We start from the raw sequence: 16485 nt of genomic DNA, 5'->3' as shown, positions 1-16485 counted from the left end.
TAATGAGAAACTGATTTATACTTGAATTGGTTTCTTTCTTTACAAAATATTTTAAAATAATAATAAAATTTACAAGTTTTAATTTATATGTTGCATGTCGTACACATCTTCATGTTGAAGTGAGAGCCGGTCTCATAATATATATCATAATTCATCTTTTGTTGTTGTTCCTTAGTTTTGGTTTTTGTTCTGTTGCTGGTTGCAGTGACAGTTTGTTACCCTTTGCTGTTTATGCAGATATGTGGGATATTCAGGGAATTATTTCACCCAAAAATGACTTTCTCCACTCCCTCTCCTCAGTGACTTTCTTTTTTCAGATGTGCTCGTACACTGATCTGTCTCTCAGTATAACAGCACTAGGGAGGGTGGTGGCAGTGGTGTAACAGGAATGAACTGTTGAGAATGCTGACACATAGACCCACCTAAGCAGTATTGCTGCCCTGTGTCTAATCGCAGCTTAAGTGAACTTACGTAAACATAATAAAGATTTAGTAGGATACTGTCTAGTCATATACAATTTAAAGTGACTAAGCTACTGTTTTGATTAGAATAAGGAGTTGTTGTTGAGTTTTGGGCCATTAACGTTAGCTCTAAGTATTCATACGCTAGATGAATCAGCCTGCCTTCTGCTAATAGATTCTTGCTTATATAAACATGAGATTCTGGGAGGAATTATTAGCTAATATTTTAAGCTAGTTCCTAAAGAACTTTGATCTCTTTATAATCTTTATGCAAAATTTAAACATTACTGCCAGTTTAGCATTTTACTTAATATTTAATCAGAAAGTTTAAGAAATTGTTTTTCTGTGCTTTAAAACTTTACTTTAAAATAGCTTCAGGAAAAAAAAAAAAAAAAAAAAGATGCAAAAACTTGATAAGTCCGTACTAGCTTTTTATAAATTCAAGTTTTATTTGGCTGTTAAATTCTGCAGTGTTTGTCTGCTGAATGATTTTAGACTTTATGGTACCTGTGTATTGTTTTGATTGGTTTTTGTGTTTTTTTTTTTTTTTTGTTTGTTTGTTTGTTTGTTTTCAGATAGCAACTCAGATCTCTGTACTGATTGCTAAAGTTGCCAGGGTGGACTGCCCAAGGCAATGGCCAGAACTTATACCTACACTTCTAGAATCTGTGAAAGTCCAAGATGATCTTCGACAGCACAGAGCATTACTTACATTTTATCATGTTACGAAGACCCTGGCATCCAAGCGACTTGCTGCAGACAGGAAACTTTTCTATGATGTAAGTAACATGATACAGTATTGCACAGCATAAGCAAACAGCTTGTCTTACATGCTTGTCACTTCCCTCTGGTTAGCTGAAAATGAAATAATGGCAGTTACGTAGACTTTTACATCTGCCCTTGAAACAGAAATGTGCTTACTTTGGGCATATATACAATGTGAAGTGCTTGAAAGTCAATTTCTATGTGAAACAAATGTATTTCAAACTTTTATTCAATTTTTTATCTGAGTGTTTTTATAACATTTTGTATTAAGAAGCAGAGTTTAATCTGCAGTACAGTCTGTGTAAATCAGGTGTTTGTTAACATATTGTAAAGCAGATCTTACAATATATAAACTAGCACTGTTTTTGGAAGACTGTCCTGGATATGTATCTCAATGGTATTTAAAAAATGCTGGATTTTAGACTCCGTTACCACAGTATTTTTTCTTTTATTGTCCGTTGAAATGTGTTTGTGATGATTTGGCTTTCGTCAGATCAACTTCTTTTTCCAGGTTAATTGGAAAATAGGATTTGAATGAAAACACCAAATTTTGCCTCATGGAGTTTGCATTTTCCATTGTGAGAGTCTGCTGCTTAGAATGCAAATTTGTCTTTGGCTGTATTTGCAGTCCAATCTGGAGTTAGCCAGTGATGTGATGTAATTAACTAGATGTAGCAAATTAAACATCAGTTTCACTGTGTTGTACACAGTGGAGGAAAAAATACCAAAAACGCCTTAATCTGAACTGTATATATCCACAGCTTTTTGAATGTCAAGTGGAAAAAGACAATTTTTTAAGCATGTGATGCTATGATATTATTGACATATAAGGTTTTTTTTAATTTATTTTAGAAACAGCAGACTTTGAGGTTTGCTTCTTCTGTCTCCTGGTAAAGGGAATTCACATCTCTTAAGTGGCATTTCACTTCTCTTGGACAGTGGAGCTTTTCTCATGACAAATAACAGAGCTTTTAAGCATTTTTCCAATTTTTTAGTGACTGCACTTCAGAATATGTGTAGTAGAAAGAGAACAGTGTTTTTCATCCTAATTCTTACTTTTAAATATTCATAATCTTAGGGGACATTTTACCTTTCTAATATTTCTCTGCACTTTTAAAGAAAAATAACAAATTGTCACATTTCACTTACTGTTTCGTTGTGGTGTTGTTTTTTTTTTTGTCATAGGAAAGGAGCAGGCTTTCAAAGACTATCTCCTAGTACAGCTAGCTTGGGTATTTTTGACAATTCTTCACTCATTTTATTTTCTGTTTCAAATTTCTTGAACTCCTTAAACTTCGGAATTAAAGGAGCAGTAAGGATGATGTTAATAGAGCTCTTGTATTTGTGATCATATCCTCTTTGATGGTTTCAGCTATTGAACAAACTCATATGATCGTTTTCTTCTATGCAACAATTTTTTTTAATTTCTGGAAAGCAGTCTTCAATGAACGTAACATGTAGTGTTTGCCACATCTGATCTTTTGTATTTTGAGAACAGTATGGAACAGTAATACATGAAGACCTGAAGTAGTAGAAGCGGCAGTATTATTTCCATGAAGACACATAGCAATATCATTCCCTACAATTTAATTTTTTTGCTTTAAAAATATTTATATTTTCTACCTGCTATCATGATTCTTTGAAAAAAAGCAAAACAAAAAAATTGTAGAAACTGCAGCTTGATGGAAGATATTCGAATGAACGAACAGGAAGTAAATTTGATACCAGGTACTCCTATGTTTTCCAGAAATTACTTTTTTTTTTTTTTTAATCATGGAAGTGCGAAGTTCTGCACAACTTCTGTCTTACTTCTTTGATGCTTTAGAGATTGACAACTATTTGAAGTATGGTCCAGAATAGGAAACTTCAATACAAATCCTCATGGTCATTGGCAGCCTATGAGATTTAACACTGAACAAGTCTTCCATCTTTGATTTTACCATTACTTTTCATCTTGAGCAGTTTTCACGTATGATAATACTTGATGGTTGTTCTTCTTTCATTACTACCACCATCAATCTTTTCCTACTTCATTGACTAAGTAAATTTAAGGCAGTCTAGCCCTGTGACTAGATCTTTATAATTTGCTTTATTGCAATATCTAATAGATATTTAAATGATTTCAAATGTAAAAAAATGTGATGGGTCCTCCTAATGGGTGGTGAAGGTATTTGTGATTCTCTTTCCCCAGCTATTGTTAATAAAGCAGTTATTGTTTTAAATACTGTCAGTCATGCTATATTTTAAATTGTGTGAGTAGAAGTCAGAGTTCAGAGCTATCATAGAAATTAGTTTGTGGAGGCATCAATCAATACAACTTGATTAGATACATACATGTCAGTCCTACCTGTATTCCCAGAGTAAGCTGATTCACATGTTAGCGATGCCGTGAGACAAATTGTTTAATTCTAGTGAGAGGAGGCAATCAGGAGAGATTTGAGCTTTTGAAGCCTATTCTATAGCTAGAATCAGTGAAAATCAATTAAGAAAGGGGGATTATATAGTTGCCTTTAAAGTGGTAGAGTCACAGAACAGGTAGCCTGGGAAGCAGCTGAATCTGTCATAATATATTTGAGATAAGACAAGAAGTTTTTTCCAAACAAGAAGTTTGGAAAACATCTTCTGTACAACTCGGTACAGCAAAGCAGTGAGTGAGACACTGTTGTCCATATTATACAAGAAGGTAGAGTAATAATTTAAGCCTAAATTGGCCTTTAAAATTTACAAATTTATCATAGTAGGTAGATTTGGAAAATTACATACATTGTTGATCTTTCTTTTTCAGCTTGCATCTGGAATCTATAGCTTTGCATGTTCCTTGTGGAATCATCATACAGATACTTTCCTACAACAGGCTTGCACAGGGAACGAAGCTGCTGCCTCAAATTCATTAGAAAGAACCTTGTTGTCATTGAAAGGTAATAATATCAAATTATATTAAATATGTTATGATACAATTCGCTTCAAATGATCAAGACTTCTCTGGTAAAGAGTCTTAACAATATGTCACAAATCCATGCCTATTGAGTAAACAGGCCTCTTTTGGCATGCCTTTAGCAAGGCAGGGTGAAGATGGTGCATTGGAAAAAGAATAAAGTACCTTTGTTCCTCTATATGCACTGTTGTGATATACTTGTGGGAAGAAGTCAATGTTTAAGAGATGAGAAAGAGAGGGGCATGACAAGAAGCATTTGTGTGTGTGTTATAATGCAGGTTTGCATCTGTCTGTCTTATTTTAAGCACATAACTGAGGAAGCTGATCAATAAGTTTGTGTTAAGTTCATCTTACGATCAGTGAAGAGATATAGCCATATCAGTCAGTTTAGATTTTTAGATCAGTTTAGACTGATGCTCAAGAATTTATCAGTGAAATGAATGTGTGTTTGTACTGTACTTTGTCACACTGAGGAAATAAAATATTTGTGTGCATACCTGCAGTGTGGTTGATAACAGTTTTCAGACATTTCAGAAGTTGTGGCATAGGGCTGCTTTGGGTTTCTGGCAGTAAAAAGCCTGAAAAAACTTAATAAGGTGATTTGTGGGCCATATCTGACTTACTCCTTTTGTAAAACCAGCTCCTTAATGGGTGAATATGTAAAACTTCTGCAGAATTCTTCTCGATGATTCAGTAACATAGTGTTTTCTTAATTAGTTTTCATGTCATATATTGAATTTTAAAATAATTCAGTAAGATTATCATCATGGTATGTATAGTAGGACCATCTGAAAACCCAAAATTGATCTTTTATTTGGAGAATTGGAAGAAACACACAGCAACTAGGCATGTTATGAAATCTCTTGGAGCAAGGACTGAGAAATATCTACCCAGTAATTTCTTTTTCTCTAGTGCTTCGTAAACTAACAGTCCATGGATTTGTAGAACCTCATCGAAGTGTAGAGGTGATGGTAAGGAGCATTCAACTGTTTCTATACTTACATTAGAAATCTTCAGTTATTGTTTCACCTTTTAGAGCATATTTAAAGGTTGTTTTATGCATGGCTGTGCTGAGCAAACAGAAATTGTCTTGGGGTGCATAACACCAAGTTTGCTCTGAAAGTAATGCCTCCTATTTATTTCCATGGAAACTACAACAGATTGAATATAGTAACACTGTTTGGTAGAGCAAAATCTCAGCTGTAAAACTTAGTTTTCAATCTTGTCATCTATCAGCTATGTATTTTTTGCTGTGATGAACAAGAGCTTACATGGTGTGCTTGTAACAGTCTGCAGCAGTGAAGGTGACCCGCTGTTGCTGCTGCTGCTGAAACACACCACGCAGTGCCTCACTGTGCTCACGTCCACTGTGCAGTTAGTCTGAATCAATGTTCAGTGTCGGTGAATGTCAGTGGGTGCCATTTTTCCACATGATGGAATCCAGTGATACACTTCTCTTTCTTCCTTACGCTTACACATCAGACACCATTTTGTCAGACTGCCCCTCTGCTGCCATCTGTTTCATGGCTTCACATTATAATGAAATATTGACAGGAAGGTTCATCCTCAACTGTCATACCACCAGCATCCACCTTCGATACCTTGGGCCAGTATATCAAAATAGCAGGCATTACTTTCGGAGCAGCCATCATAAAATATTATATCAGTCATGTGTATTAGTAACAAAACTTATCTTAATCTTTAATACTTTTTTATGAAAACAAAATATGTACAACAAAAACCCAGAAGTAGTGGGACACGTGGCCTTGTTTTTGTGAAATGAACGCATCAGTCCCTGGTTTGATGGCAGTGGCTGCACTTCTTAGTGAGCTCTCAAGCTGTTTGTCAGAGATTTTGGGTAAAATGTTACTCCTGTACTTCAGCCTTGAAAACAGTTGTTCACCAGTGAATGTGCTGCCAAAAAGCAATGATATGAATAAGGCTGACTGTAGAGAGAGGAATGTTTTTATTTTTTTCTCCTGTAAGAGTGGGCTTATAAAAGTAGAGAGAGACAGTCAGATTTTTAAGTTGAATGTCTGGCTGCAACCTTGTACGCTTCGTTTGAAAATACCCAGTTTGTATATTTACGTATATTTGCCTGAAAACAGAGTTGCAAATTGCCAAAAAAAGATATTATTATCTTTTTTTTTACGTTCTTGAAATCTGTTCCTTTAAATTCCTTTATCAAAACAGAAAATGCAGCTGCTTTTTTTTTTTTTTTTTTTTTTGCTGTTCACAGGACTGTGTTCAGCCAATGAATCGAAATGCACACATTGATTTGCTGTAACTCGAGCTAGCACTGTGCTGCACCCTGCCCATGTTCTGGCTGCAGCTTAGACAGCACTCATTACATGCTGCTGTTTGGCTGCTGGGGGGCAGTGTGGGTATGTGCCTGGAACTGGGCCAGTCAGTGGGAGGAACTGGTGTGGGGTAGGGTGGGCTGCAGTGCCGGCTGGGCCAGGCTGTGTTGGCCCATGGGTTGGGCATGTCTGATTTGAAGAATGTCCTCTCTTAATGATGAATGTAATGTCATATTTGTCCATGATTGGTATTTTCTGCTTACAAGATGAACGGTTGTGGTACGCAGCCCATCTATGGAAAGGGGAAGGGAAAAAAAAAAAAAAAAAAAAAAGAGAGAGAGAGAAGAAACCCAAACTTTTTCCTTATCCTGTCCACTGCTGAAAAGCACTCAGGAGTTGAGGCGCAGTTGTATGCATCCAATTAGATGCTGTGTTCAAGAGGAAAGATTGTAAAGCATATGTCTATGTTTTTGCATACACATTTGCTGCTTATGTGGTACTAGCAAGGCCAGTTTAGATGCAGTTTGATAGCTACCTAATTATGTGTTTCATGGGGAAATTACTTGTCCACTGTAATTAATTACTTAATTAAAAATGATCAGGAGATGTCTGAGCTGGTAACATGTCTGAACTGACTTCAGTTTTACTAACTTTCTTCTCATTATACTACAAAATAAGCTTAATCTTTAAACATACACTTTTATATTTTTCAGGGTTTTCTACATGCACTGTTCGAACGGCTAAAACAGTTTCTGGAGTGTAGTAAGTGTCTTAATGCTTGTGCCTCTGTTAGTTAAATACTGGAATTTGGATATAAGAATAGTGCAGTTATATCAAAAACATATTTTTGTAACTGGTGAACTAATACTTTAAATAGTTTTGAAATGGCACTGGAAAGATGTCAGTATAAATTTTGTTCCACCAAAAACTGTACCTGTTATAATGCCTATTTTGGAGAGAAAAAAAAAAAATATTGTAAGTGATGGAATGACAAGATAGAAATGTTAAAATGCATAGATGCTACTAAAATTCAGGTAATCTTCAATTCTCTTGTTATTTGGGAGAGTTTTATGCTTTTCATATTTCCTGGACTCTGCCATGTATTTTCGCAATTAGCAGATGGGAAATAAAGACCACATTTAGCTATGTGCATTTTATATGTGACAGAGCAGACAACCACAAGTTAACACAGTCAACAGAAGCATGAGCATAGCTGGCTAGTGTTACTTCTGTAAGGAAATTACCAGATGCATGCAGTTGTGGTTTAAGCTAGCAGCATTCAGCACTGTTTGTCCACAGTGTAAGCTTTTAATTCATGTGAAACTTGTTAGGACATTCTTTTAGGATTCAGCAAATTTATTTCAGAGATTGAATAGAAATAGGTTTTTTTATTCAAATGAAAGTACTTAGCTCAGGAGCCTGTACTTAGATAAGAGGCGCTGGTCTGAATTCTGAGCTTTGCTTCTAGGAAAGCTTACGGAAACTGCCGCTGTGTTTGATGCCGGAGTAAAATTTCTGTTCGCTCTTCTAAAATACAAATGCTTCTGCATTCAGCTATTTGCTGCTTCTGCTGTACGATAGTCATATTCTTTCCGGCCCTTTGATTTTTGGCTAGTCTCCAAGTATTAAGTGACTTTAAGACCATCCCATCTGAAACTTGATAATTTTCATAGTTCTTTAGATCGTAGAGTATTCAAGTGTTCAGAGTAAACTGAAGTTTATTATTTCCACTTTCTTATCAGTAAGCTGCCTTACAAAAGCAAGCAAGCAGAACTATCTAAATTAAATTAGAGTTTATTATATCTCCTTTTTTTTGCTTGTGTGCCCTCTGTATAGCTCTTTTCTGTTTTTTATAAAAGCTGTGTCTTCCGTGTATATGGGCAAAACTAATAAGGATGTAGTATATTCTTTGTACGGGGACATTTTAATCTTTTGTATGTTTTTTTTACTCCTTGTCTGTACTAGCATTTTGCTTGTGTTTTATTTTGTCTTTGAGCTTTTTCTGTGAACTACGTTTTGTTCAGATCAGTTACAGTGAATTTCTCTGCTACTGAGGAATGATTAAATAACTCTTTTTTCATACTCATAACTTTCTGTTTATAACTTTGAGCTTATTCTGCTATAGACTTCTCTCTGGCTTCTATAATCCCTGAACTACGAATAAAACAAGTTGTTCTCCATTATTAATGTCTTGAAATGTAGTTACCCAGAAATAAATGAGCCTGAAAAAATGATTGTGTTAAATATCTGATTTATCAGGTAGAAATATACGGACAGGAAATGTATGCAGAGATCGTCTAGAGAAGACTATAATTCTGTTCACTAAAGTGGTAAGTAAATTTTCTGGTTGCTGAATAACCATTTCAGTAGTAGAAGTCCCTTTCCAGTTATGTCTGTTTCTTAAAACCAGTAGGTCACAGATCTCTTAAAGAAAGGCAGGGTACTGCAAATTCTTTGTTATAAAGTACCCTTCTCTTTATTTTTTTTCAGAAATGTATCTGCCAGTCTTGAATCTGTTGTATTTAATGAATGGGTTTTAAATGTGTCAGGTATGTTTTATAAACCGTGTTGCTCGCAAGCTGGGCTAGTTGATAACAAGTATTGTTTTTCTTAAACAAAATGATCATCTTGAATATGAATCAAGAACTTAATGGAGAAATTAACTCTTCATTAACTGTAAATACTGATCTGTACCTAATTTAGATTTTCTATAACTTCATACAAATGAGCGAGAAAAACCCACCTTGTTTTTTGATAGTGTATGAAGGCATTTATTATGGAACCTGCAAAAAAGTCATTTGATTTTTCTTTTTTCTCCTCTACTTGCTTCATTTCAGCTTTTGGACTTCCTGGATCAACATCCTTTTTCATTTACACCTTTAATTCAGAGGTCATTGGAGTTTGCTGTGAGCTATGTTTTCACAGAGGCTGGTGAAGGAGTTGTATTTGAGCGCTTTATTGTACAGTGCATGAATCTCATCAAGATGATTGTAAAAAACTATGCTTACAAGCCATCCAAATATATTGAAGGTACTGCTGCTATTTGCTAAAACCATTTTTTATCTTGAATATTTTGCTGGTAGTTGCCAGCTCCTAATTTCCTTCAAGGCATTCTTTTGAAATACATGATGCTTCAATACTTAGTAGTTAGTGCTTCTGTCTCTGTACTGGTAATTCTTATTTTGATAGTTAAAAGTATATGGGCATTGACTTGCAGAAGTCATTTCAAATTATGAGGAATGCTAATGTCTTTCCTTTAATTGTCTTAGTTTTTATGGAAGTCATTTTTAGAAGTGTGAAGGCATGGAATTTGGCAATTTTCATCAAATAGTTTAATGCATCTTTAACTTGAGAAAAGTTTAATGAAATTATTAGTTAATTGCAAGACCAAATACTGAAACACTGAAATACAAGAAAACATTGAATTTATGGGATGCAGTGGAAAACAAAAGTTTATTTTCTATTTCTGTAGGACTGTTGCACCCTACATACATACCTCTGTAAATGGATAATGAAAAATAGTTCTCTTTAGCATTGAACAATATTCTTATTTTTAAAAAATTCCATAGTAGTTTGACACTTGCCCAAAATTAAAAAGCATTTAGGATTCTCTTTCCAATTGTAGAAGGAGGTTTCATGAGTGTTGTATTGTCAGAAGGACTATACATGCCAAACATCTAAAGTTCTTCAAAATGTTGATGTATTTAACTACTCGTGTACTTCAGTATTATTCCATAATTCACAGAAGTGTTCTAAAATCCAGTTTTTGCAAGTAGAAATTTCTATTAATAATCAAAGTTGCATTTGAATTTTTGAAATAGAGGTGTAGTCACCTGAGGCATGAAGAACACAGTATATTCTAATAAAAGCTGTAGCACTTGACGTTTTGACAATTCTATGATTTTAAAAAAAAATGCAATACAGAAAAATCATTTTTCTTAAGTTCTGACTGACATATAGTGTATATGCTGGTTGTATAGTAAGCAGTATTTTTATTGCTACTTTCTGTAACTGCGTTGGCTGTGCAGCATGCAATATTTGTATTTATTGCTACTTCTTATAAGCAGAGTTAACTCCTTACCAAAAAATACGCACTAGAAAGAAAAAAAAAAAAGCACAAAATACCCAAAAAACACCACTCTAGATTTTTAAGGTTATATTTGGATATGCTTTCTAAATAGCTATAAATGAAACTATTTGAAATCTGTGTGTCTTAATTGATTTCTTCAGCAATGCTATATGTAAAAGAATAATATGAGAGCAACAGCAAAACTGTTTATCATAGAAGTAGTAGCTGAAAAGCGTTGCAACACAATTCAGTCTGATAGTTCTGCTTGAGAACTCTTAAATGAATTTAGGAGTTTAACTTGCTATAAAAGAAAACCAAATCAAAAACCTGTTAATGAAGATCTGCCATGAAAATAGCCTTTTTTTTTTAAATGAGAATTTCTTATCTGTTATTTTCTTTCTAGTACTGTTTGATCAGTAAGCCATTTAACTGTAATCTGGAGTTTTATACATTTCATTTCAGATAGCAGTCCTGAAACTCTTGAAGCACATAAGATAAAGACAGCGTTTTTCACATATCCAACACTAATGGAGATATGTAGGAGACTAGTCACTCACTATTTTCTGCTGACAGAGGAAGAATTAACAATGTGGGAAGAAGACCCAGAAGGCTTCAGTAAGAAATACGTTGTGTAGTTGGCTGTAGTTTATTTGGATACTGGTGTAAGAGTTTCATATGCACATTGCCTCTAGAAATTACCTTTGTTTGTTGTTTTTTTTTTTTTTACCGTCTTACATAGACAAATGCTTCATCCATAATGTTTCCATAATATGAGATTTCTCAGTTGTCTGTGACATATTACAAATTTGCATATCTAAATACTAAAGTTTAATTGAACCACAATTGAATTGAAATAACGCTTTCTTCTTTTCTTTGTGAAATAATAGCTGTAGAAGAGACAGGAGGAGACTCTTGGAAGTACAGTCTCAGAGTGAGTGTTTCAATTTGAAATAAAGCATTTGACATCTATGAGTGCACTTTTACCTAAGAGAGATGATACTTGGACAGATAAGCTTACACTTAAAAAAATAAATTAAAATTTCATTTGAATTAGTATAAATTTAACTTCGTGTGTTTACCAGTATTGAAACATTCTAAAATGTACTGGAAGCTATGGACTTTTTTCCCATGTTTGAGCATGGAATTTGCTTCAGCATTTGCATTGTGTACTATGTGGTGGTTATTAAATCCCGTATAAGTGTTCTCTTGTTTAAACTGGCTTTGTCAGATGTGATGAATGAAGAATGTTTCAGATGCATCTGTACCTTTTAGTTCAGATTCTAGTGTGCTTTTGGAGTAAATCTCTGTTATCTATGCTATGCTTTGCTTTGCAAAGAGAACTCAGCTTATTTGCTGGGATACTTTCAGATTAAAACTAGAAAAAACAACCCTGCACATCTAGTGTCTTCCAAAATGCAAGTATGCAATCATATCAATTGATTGGACCAGAAATAATTTAAAAACAAAAAAAAACTAGTGAAAAACTGAAATATTTACAGTTGCTGGCTTCTCAATTCTTGCTGTTTCACTCCACCAATCCACTCTTGTACCACAGAGCTTGCTAATATAGACACTTTCATCAAAATCTTATATACTATATAATATGAAATGGTATATTACATTTTAAATTATGGGCTGTGGTGTAAGATATTTGGCACATGTGAAATTTAGCCTAAAATACATTTTAATTGCCCTTATTTGATTCTGAAACAGATTCTTTCAATTTTTCAGCCATGTACGGAAGTTCTTTTTATTGATATTTTCCATGAATATAATCAGACTCTTACTCCTGTACTTTTAGAAATGGTTCACAGTCTGCAAGGTAAGTTGTTTAAAACATACAGGAACACAAAATGTAGCATTCTCTGCCTTTTATAAACAGTTTATGAACTGAAATTTCTGTGAAACGTTTGTATGAAACAGTTTTACCTTCTGATATCGGATGTGGTGAGTGAATGTGAGTGCATTCATGTGGTATTTTTGAAAACATGTTAGTATTTTAAGATTGCTAAACTTGGTGTAAGGAAAATGCAGGTTAGGTAGAGGTAATTCTAGATGGCTGACAAAATTTGGAGCATTTCTATTGCTGTGAGCTTTCAGACTTTCTTGAGAATGATCGATCAACAAGTTTAATGAAAGTTGTTTTTAACAGGGAACTTTTCAATCTTGCAGGGCTTTATGTTATTTTGTGTTTGTGTTCTGCTGTGTTTATGCAGAAGTTAGGGAAAAATAAACCTTTTAAAATGAAAGCTCAAATTATGCTTGTTTTTGGAGAGTCAAGAATACTTTCTAGTTCTGAAGAACTTACTCTAAATGCTCAGCCTTTTTTTATACAGTATCTGAAGTCTTCGTATTAAGAGAATACTGAGAAAAGATTCAAGTTTGTTTTTTTTTTTAATACCATTTATAGTGGCCATGGGAGATTATAAGTCTATCACTTTTTCTCCAATCATTTTGGACTAGGTTTTGTAAGGTTGCACTGTACTTTATTTATTATATTGTTTTGCGTTTGAACTTTACGGAGTGGATCAGTACCTACTATTAAATAGAAATCACACTCAGAAAATAAGAATTTCTGACTTCACATCCAGAATCTCTTCTTACGTATCTTATGTCTATAAGTTTCTGGATGATTTGCTATGCTGGAAATAGTATAAGGCTCATTACAAAAGGTTTGGCAGTTAATTTGTTTTCCAAGAATTAAAGATGCTGCTTTTACGCTAAGAGATGTACTCATGCACGCATTTCTTGCTCCTGTTGCCCCTAGTAGTATTTCCCAATATTTTTTATTTGAGACCTAAAGTACTATATGGTATTTAGGACATATTAATTCTCAAGACTTTGGAAAATATTTACTTATGTTTACTTTACTAAGAACATGTCCTCATGCGTATATAGTATTTGGGAGCTAAGTCCAGGTAATGACAGCTGGCAGTAGTACCACATGGTAGACACAGTCTTTTCTTGTTTGTGGATTTTGAGTCTGCTCATAAAATACAACCTTCTGACTTTTTGTTGCTATTAAAATTGATCAGCTCTGAGAAAATGAGTCAGAAGTACAGTATGAAAACGGATTTTATTTCAGTACATTCACTGAAAAAGATGTCAAAACTGAAATACTGAATTGTAACTAAAAATAGTGAAGCTGTCTTAATTTACAGCATATCTAGTTCAATTATAAACTCTTAAACAGTTTTCTGGCATTGTTTTAGTTATACCTTTTTCTTTAACTATTTGTCTTGTAGGAACTACCAACTTGGAAGATACCAGTGCTATACTGATTAAAGATGCTGGTAAATTAAATTTTGCTTTACCTTTGAAGGAACAGAGCTGCTGTTGTGTATGTGCTTGATTTCTTAAAGATTATGTGAAGATCTATTCATGTAATAGAAGTAATGATACGAGTTATGTGAACGGCAACATGTTCATGAAGATGTTCTATCCATTTTAGAAATTGAAGTATTTTATGTCAAAAGAATTGTCCGAGGGCTGTAACAGAACCATTCTTAATAGAATGAATTCTTCATTGTCCGTACAGCTTTTAACTGCTTTCAGCAGTCTGTAAGTTTTCTTCTGTCATGCCTTTTGCTAAAACATCCATGTTCTTGATAGTGTTCTTGTGAGTATATTCATTAGTTTTATTTTCATTTTTTCAGTCAGATTATTTATTTATTTTTTTTTTAATTTGCCTCATTATTTATAATGAAAAATGAAACATTTGAGCAAACAATAAGCATAACTATTGATTTTCTCCAGTGTATAATGCGGTTGGACTGGCTGCTTATGAACTATTTGATAGTGTGGATTTCGATCAGTGGTTTAAAAATCAACTGCTAGCAGAACTTCAGGTTTCTCATAACAGGTAAATATTTTGAACTGTTATGTATTCCTCATTTAAACATGGATTCTTGATATAAATCGGTAAGATACAATAATGTCTCATTATTGTAGACATGAAAAATGATCAGTATTGATACGTACTTGTTAAATGTCCATAGTATGAAATATGAATAGGTAAACAGCCACTGATGTGATTATGAAGCTTGCCTTTTGTTAATAATATTTAAGCTGTTATCAGGTCCACTTTCCATGTTCTATTAAGACATTATAAGCCTTCCGCTTTCAGCTATTTAACTTGATTAAGCTTTCTCAGGACAATCAGATTTTGCTTTTCTAAAAGTACTTACTTAGGCCTCCTGAGTTTCCATAGCCTTTTAAACAGCCAGGTCTCACTGAAGTCTGTGGAAGTGATTTTTCTGTGAATATCTTAGCTAAGGTAGCAATTTGTTCTTTTGTTGCTCTCTGTTCTCTTCAAGCATAAGCCATCTGTAGCACTCTTTGGTTCATTCTGCCAGAAATAAAATAGGGAAGTGAGGGCAGATTTGTGTTCGATGTGTGAATAATTAAAGCTGATTCTATGTAAAGTGTACTATATAGACTGTCTGCTAGGGGTTTTGCTTCCTACCAAATTCCTCTTCAACTGGATGACCTTCGTATGAGTACCTCTTTCCTTTAGTATCTATCTTGTGGTATTTTGAAAGATAATTTTGGCATCTCAGAGCAGAGATAGAAAGACATCACTGTCTGTCTCAACAACTGTTTAGAAGTGTTCCTCCCTATTCCTCAAGCTGTCACACTTCTGCCAGGTAGCACAGTAAATGCTATTACACGTGGTCTTATCAGGTGGGTTCCAAATCACCCTTTGACTCTGATTAATTAGGTTTTGTTTTTTTCATTAGTCATTGAAAGTGACCCTAATGTCCTTTGAAAACCTTTCAATTTTTCTTCTGTATTTGAAAATTCAGATAACTGTTATGTGTGGTAAAATGAAATATTGAACTAATTTATATGCTAATGCCTACAGGAACTACTACAAATTTTAAGTCATTTTCTGCAAGGAATAAGAGTTACTAGTTGACTTTTTTATTTTTAAATGGCAATTCTAAGCATATTCTTGGCAAACACAGATGAATTTCATGTGCAGTGAAAGATGCTGCTAAACTCAAGAAAATTAAAACACTTGCCATTACAGTACACTTTATTTACTTACATTTGGCTGTATAAACTTGATTTAGAGTTGTAGAGTAATTACCACAGTTGTTTACTTGGTGTCTCCTAGTATTTTCCTTTTTTTCTCATTAGTCTTACTTCACAAAATACGATTGCAGCTTCATTCTACTGCCCACCAGTGGTCAAGTGCTATAGTGCTTCGGCTGAATATCAGAACAGGAGAAAATTCAGATAATGTACATATGCTTAATCCTTTGCTGCTGTGCTCTAGCAGCACTTATCTCTGAATAAAGCTGCCAATTGTATTTGTAGCTCATGCTGGCTTTGGCATATTTATGGCATCTACCCATATTCCCTAGCCTAAGTGAAAACTGGCAGAAATCCTCAATGGCTGATTTAGTTATATTTATAGTAGGAAAGACACCTCATCACTCATCATACTGTTTGGGTGGCATTTGTGATAGCTCAGGGTGAAATACCTATGGGGACAGGAGCTTGCAGTAGATGTCAGTCTGTGACTTGAAAGCCTTGCTTGTTTGAACAGCTTCTATTGCTATTGTAACTGGAGACTACCAAGGCAGTTCTTACCCTGGGGTTTTGCAGCTGCTCAGTGAATGCATGGTGAGAGCAGCACTGCTAAGGCTTGAGCAACACATGCAGCGTGTGCAGTGCAAAAATTTTTTGAAACCCAAGGACAATAGATTTAAGTTAGATATAAGGAAAAATTCTTTTACAGTGAATGTGTCAAGGCACTGGAACAGGTTGCCCATTGAGGTGGTTGATGCCCTGTCCCTGCAGACTTTCAAGGTGAGGCTGGATCAGGCCCTGGGCGACCTGACTGAGCTGTGGTGTCCCTGATCATTTCAGGGGAGTTGGACTAGATGGCCTTCAGAGGTCCCTTCCAACTCTAAGGATTTTATGATTCTAAGGTAATGAAAAGGGGTC

General features: G+C 34.5%; 1 protein-coding gene across 1 annotated transcript in view; it reads left to right on the top strand.

The window, feature by feature from the left end:
- The window catches only part of IPO11 (importin 11), a 75674-nt gene that overhangs the window by 12886 nt on the left and 46303 nt on the right, over positions 1–16485 (top strand). The window contains exons 7-17 of the mRNA XM_042875265.1: positions 1037–1240; positions 4012–4144; positions 5074–5132; positions 7175–7223; positions 8721–8791; positions 9299–9491; positions 10993–11145; positions 11418–11461; positions 12262–12352; positions 13776–13823; positions 14287–14392. Of these exons, the coding sequence (XP_042731199.1) occupies positions 1037–1240; positions 4012–4144; positions 5074–5132; positions 7175–7223; positions 8721–8791; positions 9299–9491; positions 10993–11145; positions 11418–11461; positions 12262–12352; positions 13776–13823; positions 14287–14392 (1151 nt within the window). The remainder of the gene's footprint in view (positions 1–1036; positions 1241–4011; positions 4145–5073; positions 5133–7174; positions 7224–8720; positions 8792–9298; positions 9492–10992; positions 11146–11417; positions 11462–12261; positions 12353–13775; positions 13824–14286; positions 14393–16485) is intronic.

Source organism: Lagopus leucura, unplaced genomic scaffold (genome assembly GCF_019238085.1).
Source record: "Lagopus leucura isolate 7727_CA_CO unplaced genomic scaffold, USGS_WTPT01 Super-Scaffold_100014, whole genome shotgun sequence".
Lineage (NCBI taxonomy): Eukaryota > Metazoa > Chordata > Aves > Galliformes > Phasianidae > Lagopus > Lagopus leucura.
Note: the sequence above shows the minus strand (reverse complement) of the source record. Positions and strands in the feature narration are given on the sequence as shown.